This window comes from Penaeus monodon, chromosome 13, assembly GCF_015228065.2.
Source record: "Penaeus monodon isolate SGIC_2016 chromosome 13, NSTDA_Pmon_1, whole genome shotgun sequence".
NCBI classification, from domain to species: Eukaryota; Metazoa; Arthropoda; class Malacostraca; order Decapoda; family Penaeidae; genus Penaeus; species Penaeus monodon.
This window is the reverse complement of record NC_051398.1, coordinates 37,557,849-37,565,348: the sequence shown is the minus strand read 5'-3', so window position 1 is coordinate 37,565,348 and position 7,500 is coordinate 37,557,849. Positions and strand designations below refer to the sequence as shown.

General features: G+C 40.5%; 1 protein-coding gene across 3 annotated transcripts in view; it reads right to left on the bottom strand.

Moving 5' to 3' along the window:
- Positions 1–4,930: 4,930 nt before the first annotated feature.
- LOC119580299 (CD2 antigen cytoplasmic tail-binding protein 2 homolog) overlaps positions 4,931–7,500 on the bottom strand; it is a 9,671-nt gene continuing 7,101 nt past the window's right edge. For 2 of the 3 annotated variants that reach the window (XM_037928372.1, XM_037928371.1), the window contains exons 3-7: positions 7,404–7,500; positions 7,003–7,173; positions 6,471–6,665; positions 5,515–5,641; positions 5,120–5,307 (exon numbers count right to left, since the gene is read on the bottom strand). The exon at positions 7,404–7,500 is cut by the window's right edge and continues 70 nt beyond it. In XM_037928372.1, coding sequence (XP_037784300.1) covers positions 5,120–5,307; positions 5,515–5,641; positions 6,471–6,665; positions 7,003–7,173; positions 7,404–7,500 — 778 coding nt within the window. Of the gene's footprint in view, positions 5,308–5,514; positions 5,642–6,470; positions 6,666–7,002; positions 7,174–7,403 lie in introns of all 3 variants that reach the window. The other variant, XM_037928370.1, reaches the window with a different exon arrangement.

The window sequence follows — 7,500 nt, the reverse complement described above, 5'->3', positions numbered from 1 at the left end:
CTCTGGGGGGAATGGAGTAGCATTGCACTGATGTTGCATCATAGTCTGTGAGACAGGCAAGTAGGTCTTCTCCACAGTCTGACCAATCTTTGTCATAGACTGGGCAATTTGCTGGGAGATTGAAACTGTTCCGGTGCAAGTATTGAGGGTTGGATGGGGTTCTGCAAGGATGGGGTTACCATATAGGTCAGCTAGTTTTGTTAATGCTATAGCTTGGTTTTCGGATGTTACTGTGACAAGACGGGAGCGGTCGGGTCGGCTACGAAGAGACTTTACCTACTTGTTTTTGGAGACATTTTTGGAAGAGCAGGGTGTTGTCAGAGTAGGGAGTTGTGGGTGGGATCACGAAAAATCGGTCCCATTTGGCTGCGCTAAAGAGAGTATTCAAGATTGTTGTAGAGATAGGGGTAGTAGAAGGGCGGGGGGCGTGACGAAGATGGAGTAGTGTTGAGGGAGGTAGTGTTATGGAGAGGTGAGCAATAAGGCTGTAAGGTATTAATAAGGGAGGATGGGGTGGTTGATGTTGGAGGTTGTGGGGATGGAGGTGTTGAAGTTGAGCATGCTGGAAGAGTGGAAATGTTCCTTAAGGGTTGATTGTTGGCTACTGTACTAGTAGGCATTGATGAGGGGGTAGTTATTGCAGTGTTCGGAGCCGTGGTCAAAGGAGAGCCTGGGGTCAGGGAATCGGGTGGGTTTACATCGTTGGGGCTATTTGATAAAGGGAAGGTCATGTCTACGGAAGGTAATTTTGGCTATGTTAGTAGGTTTCTTTCGATGACCTCTGGGGGGAATGGAGTAGCATTGCACTGATGTTGCATCATAGTCTGTGAGACTAATAGTGGGGATATGTTTTCATTACTGGCCATGGTAAGCCTGGGTTATGTTGGGGATAAAAACAGTCCACCCCTCAGGGTCCCCTTGAGGGGTAAGGGCTAGGTAACTAAATCAGGGGAATACCGTGCCCATGGCTCCCTCAGGCCGTTCAGGACTGGCACAAAGTCAGCCTTTCATCCTTTCAGCACGGCTCTCACACCTTAGGAGGTGGATAGCAGAAGGGTTTGGTGAAGGGACAGAAACGGAAAGTGGGAAGGAAAAAAGACCATGCAAAATTAGTTGAGTCGAGGACTGAGTCCCAAGGTTGGGGAGTTCCCCATCATTGGGTCCCAGTCTCCGGCTCCTAAGCCCCCCACGACAACAACGGGCAAGGGATTGGGGGGGTGACAGGGCGCTCCCTACTGCGGAAGGAAACTTTGCGTACTTGTTTTTGGAGGCATTGCTGAAAGAGGAGTGTTGGCAGAGTAAGGGACTGTAGATGGTTAATGGTTATAAGCAAAAATAAGTGTGCTAGACATCTAAGGTCATGTAGCAATAAAGTATAGTATTAGAAAGGGTAAGGCGGGGGAATGAGTTAATGATTCGTTGCCAGACGTCAATAGTGTAGGGTAGTATTGGAAAGGCGTCGGCAAAGAGATGGCATGCCTGACTCAATGTACAGGCTCTCAACTGGAGAAGAGCGGAAGGCGCCTAGGGCTAAGCAAAGACCGCAGTGGTGGATTGTATCAAAATCAGCAAGAAGGGAGGTAGAGGCAAAGGAGCAGATAACCAAGAGTGGAGAGGATAAAGGTAGTATAGAAATGGAAGAGAGTTTGCGATCTGAGCCCCAGAATTTTTGGGACAGTCTGTTAGATTAGGAGGCGGCAGCGAGCTTTTCCTTTAATGTAAAAGATATGGTCTCGCCAGGATAATTTGGAGTAAAAATAATACCTAGGACTTTGGCAGAAGAAAGGTAATGGAATGAAGTGGCATAAAAAGAGTGGAGATTGGCGACAAACACGTGGGTGAGAGAAAAAAGGTGGAGAAAGATTTGGAGCTAGAAAAGCGAAAGTCATTAGTGACCCAGGAAGATACTGACGATATTGCAGACTGGAGGAATTGGCGGAGGCGAAAATGGTTAAATCATCACCATAGTGATGATCGGGCCCCTGGTGGTAGAACTGAAACAATGCTATTAACAGCAAGAAGGAATAAGGTGGTGTTGAATACACTACCTTGCGGAACGCCTTCGAACTCAAGAAAAAATGATGAGGAAGTGGCAATATTGACCTGGAAAGTGCGTTTGGAGAGGAAGGACTTTATAAAGACATCCATGTTTCCGCGCATGCCTTGGAGGGCAACTGTTGGGGAATATGGTACCGCGAAGTGGTATCATATGCTTTTCTAGGTCAAAGAATATGGCTAATATGGAGTCATGCGTGCAAATGCGGATGTAATATAGCTCGCAATGAGCAAAGGAGTAAGCTGTACTTCGGGCATAGCGGAAACCAAACTGGGAAGGATAGAGAAGATTGAGATTCAAGATACCACATTAAGCAGAAGTTAACCATTCGTTCTAGTAGTGGGATTGACGGGGGTGGGAGTTGTTATGGTCGGACAGGGAGGGATTTTCAGCCAATGTAAACATTAAAGGGGAGGACGATGTCTGCGGCAATGTTGGTGGGAGTCTTAGGACGGCCTCTAGGGGGTATGGTGTAGCATTGTACTGATACTACATCATAGTCCATGAAGCAGGCCGATCCCTAGAATGCTTCCTCTCCACAAATGACCTTATTATTCTTAATTCAGATCGTCCCACACAATTTGACATGCGCATGCAATCGTTTTCGTGCCCTGACCTCCCTCTCTGTGCTCCCCTTCTCTCCATATAGGCAGGCTATAAGTCTTCTCCACAATCTGTTTGTTGGGGAGATGGAGGCAATTCCAGTACAAGTATTGTGGGTGGGATGAGGTTCGGCAGGATCGGGGCAACTGCGGAAGGAAACTGCCTACTTGTCTTTAGAGACTACTGGAAGAGGAGAGTGTTGTCAGAGTAAGGAGCTGTGGGGAGATCATTTGGCTGGGTTAAACAGAGTATTTAAGATATTTGTAGAGGTTGGGGTGGTAAATGGTTAGGGACATGTGGAAGAGGGAGAGGTGGATAATATGGCGAAGAGGTGGATAATATGGCTGTACAGTAGTAATAAGGGAGGGTGGGATAGTTGATATTGAAAGTTGTAGGGGTAGAGGAGATGTAGATGAGAATGTTGGGAGAGGAGAAATGTCTCCTGGAGGTTGAGTGTTGATCTCGGTGCATGATGTGATAGTAGGCATTGAGGAGGGGGGTAGTAGCAGCTGTGTTCAGAGTTGTGGTCAAAGGTGAACCAGGAGAATATGAATCAGTGAGGCTATTTGATGAACAGGCAAGCATTATTGCCCCTAATAAGATTATAGAATCTTCATTACCGGCCATGGTAAGCCTAGGGTATGTTAGGGAGGGAAACAGTTCACCCCTCAGGGTCCCCTGAGGAGTAAGGGCTAGACAACTAAACGGGAATACCGTGCCCATGGTTCCCCCAGGTCGTTCTTGCCTGGCACGATGTTAGCCTTTCATCCTTTCAACATGGCTCCCACACCTTAATGGTTAATGGTTAATAGTTAAATAAATGTTTTAACAGTACTAGAGGGTAATATGGTAATGATAGGGTGAGATGGTCAGCTCATGGGGTATGTAAGGTAAAGGTTGTTAGAAGGGGAAGGAGTGAAGGGGTTAGGACAATTAGATCAAATGGAAGATGTTTATGTATATGAGGAAGGAGAATAAGGTGTCTAGGGAAAATGTAAGGGATTTTGAGAGGATGTCCATTAGGTTGGGGGGTCGGGGAAGTCAGAATAAGTGAAGGAAGGTAGAGGTACAGACAGGATAGTAGGATATGTGGGACTGAAAGAACATTACATGAGGAGCATAAAAATGGATCAGATCATGACATGAGATATGAATGTGTGAGGTGAGTGTCCAGTGAGTAAACAGGTAAGAGCAGTTTCCCAGGGTCTGTTCTTATGGAATGTTTTTGGCCAAGGGGGATGGAAGGTTTTATGTTATGTAATTTATAAGTGGTAAGGCTAGACCAAATAGACTGCCAGAAGGTGAAGAGGAAAGTCTTAAATTTAGGATAGTAGTCAGAGGCTGGTATATGTGAATATCTAGGATGTGGACAAGGAAGTGCAGTGTGCTAGTGTTTCTACCTGTTCATTGCCAGGGATCCCAATGTGGCTGGGTATCTAGCAAAAACTAATAGTTTTGAGTTGTATGTTTAAGTGAAATAGTTGGTCCTAAATTTTGCAAATAGGCAGGGAGATTTCTAGCGCTGGGTCTGTCTCCGTCTGGGGGTGGAGATGAAGCCGAGGATGTTAGGAGAGGAGGAATGTCTCCTGGAGGTTGATTATGGACCTGGGTGGATGATGTGGACTAGACTGAAGTGATAGTAATCACTGAGGTTCCTGTCTCTGTCTCCTGAGCCTCCTATGGGCATGGGATTGGGGGGACAAGTTCTACTAAAGACTTCCTTTATTATCATTATTACTGTATAGTACCCTAACTGTACCGGTGTACTTCTCCTTTTCCTATACTTACTTATAAATATCTAACACACAAATTATTCATTCACTGCATTAATATAACTGCTTTCAAATGACGTAAATGAATATGAGTAATCAAAAGGCATTTCGATCTCAATACTGAAAATTATGATAATTATGATACAGTCCTTCTAATTTCTTCATATCTGTAAAATATCTACAATTGAAAGCTTGATTTTAAATGCACTCCTTCACATCAGTTAGTCATATATCATATTCCAATGGCTCCAATATTCATAGGATTAACTGTTTCTATTTTTCAAGCAATTTCACTGTCAAAATCTTCCCTTGTAGTAGGTGTTTGAAAAAAAATCAGTAGATATGTATTTTTTTATAATAAAATCAACATATAAACACTGAATCATGGATTATTCAGTAGTATTATCAATTAGTTTTATTGTTTTTCAAATTATCTTTCATATTACTGTTAATGATACCATCATACTAACAATTAATGATGAAATAGTTTTTTTTTTTTATAAGGCTTTATGGATGTTCAAGAGATTCTATCTGCTAATTCAGTTTTTGAATACTTATAAGTAATTGCATGAACATTAAGACAAAGATTATGTCAACTTTCCAAATCCTGTATCTTTCTATTACCATCAAAAGAGAAAAATATAACAAAATTTAATTTTTAAGTCTAACTTCAAATACTTAAACAATGCTAAACATACAGGTCAAAATCGATACGTCTTGTTGAATACCAAGTCTGGCCAGGATCCGTAGTTTTCCGCACAAATCCCCCCTTACTAAAATACCCGGACTCTTGCCATTGCAACATCTTCTCACTTGTGAAGGGGCCATGTATCTCTGCATCTTCTTTGTCTTCCCAGCGTAGCTCCCACTTGACTTCTATGTTTATTGTAAAGAGAATGGGGGAGAAATAATATTAATGAGACAAGTAAATAAATAGTATTTTGATTGCAGGTTATATTCCTTAATCTTATAAGTAAATACAATCAGCTGTTTTCATTATCTTTATCACTTTTATTAGCAATCTCTTCATTTTATATTTTGCTCTAAAGAGAGAGAGAAAAAAAAAAACACAATAGTGCTAACCTAATGACTTTTCTCGGAATTTGTCATCTTCAGCATCTCCATTTTTATTATCACTGTCTTTTTGCCCAGTATCATCTGCAAACATGTCCATTGCAGGTGCAGGGGCAGGTGCTTTTGCTCTTTCCAGCTGAAATGAAAAATAGACCGCAATAAGTTTGTGATTTACTGAAGGCTGGGGTGACTGCAAGAAACAGCTATTGATTTAGGGATTCAGCATCAAATTTCTTGCCCAAACAAACACAATATATTTTTTTTGGAATTTTCCATTTCTGTAATAGCACACCACAAGGTTGGCCAGTTTCTTAATTGCACAGTCCCTAGGTTAACAATTTCTATTATATGCAATAGAGATGTTTATGCAGTATCAAGTTAAATAAACTCATTATATAAGACACATTCCTTCTGTGGGTTAAAAGCATGAATTAACCCACATGATGATTTTAATGAGTAGAAAAAAAAAAAAAAAAAAAAAACAGCTGATAAAGAAGATAAACAACAACTTTAAGAATTAACAAAGAAATCACATATAGATATCACCCTTATATCATTCCATGGACAATTTCAGGGATTTTTTTTCTTATAAAATAACCATCATGTTTTAATAATAACCTTTGGACAATTTTTGTTTTATATGTTGGATTACAAGGCCCTGGTCCCTTTTTCTATTTTCACAAATATTACTTTTTTTCCCCTACTATGATACCTGAAATCAAAATGTATCAGTGCAATTTTAAAGATCAATATTATTGCCATCACAAGCCTTATGTAAAATAAATCAAACATCTTTCAAGGCAAATGCAAACTGCATCATAAATGTAATAAATGAATGTCAGCAAAAAAAGCCACACACATCATCATACATCATAACTCTTGTGCCAGTTTATGTTTCTCTTAAACCTTGCAGAAATATTGATGGTGTCAGGTGAGTAACATACTATACAAAAGACAATTCTTACCTTTAAGTTAATCATTTCATATGTTTCTTGATAGATGTCCATATTGCCTGTTTCCATGATATTGTTGGCCAATTCTGTCAGTCTAAGGAAATCTTTCATATTATTATCACCTCCCTCATTGTCAAGCTTTCCTGTTTTCTTAAGCTTCCACCTTTGTGCTGAAGATATTTTCTTGTTTTTGTTGCCACCTAGTCTCTAGAGAACACAGAAAAGGAAAGATAATGGTTATGTGTACACCTATATGTATGTAAATCTCAATGCAGGGATATATATGTATGTAAATCAAATTCTGTGTTGTACTGCGGTCCTTACTATCATCTAAATTAATTATTTTATCATGATATAGTTATTCACTTGGCACATTTCACATGTGTTTGTACAGGAACTGCAGAACAAACTCAAAGTAACTCTTATGATATTGGTCATATCACTTTTTAATTCTGCCTAAAATATACAGCTTGGTTAGAAAAAAAGAGGTAAATAGTCACACTAATCCCCCCCTGAACCAGAATCACAAGAATCTTCAACATACCTTTAATGCTTTGGCTAGGGTCTCACCAGGCTGCAACAGACCAATGATTTCCGTATAGTTCTGCTGCAAAGAATCACTCATTCCCTTGCCAGATGGAAGCTCATTATCACTGCCTCCATCACTTTCAACATCTGATCCATACTTGTTCACTGTTTCTTCTTGATGCTTTACCTGGAATTCAGATTTAAGAAGCATGAGAGGGTTTTCTTTCAAATCTGAAGAATAGCAACAACAGTACTCTTCTGAATAAAATTCTTTTATAATTTATGATCCTGGTTTATATGGTATTCGGAAACTTAATTTCCTAAGTAAATTACCTAACTTTAACGGTCCGTCTACAAAGACACCAGATAATCGCTATCTCACTTCAGGAACTATTTCATATTCATGGATGTACAAACCTTGACCCAATCTATATCATCTAACCATGCATCCTTGATCTGCTCTGTATTTTTCTTGAAGTGATAAAATCCATCCCCATCAAAGTGGCCTTCTTCC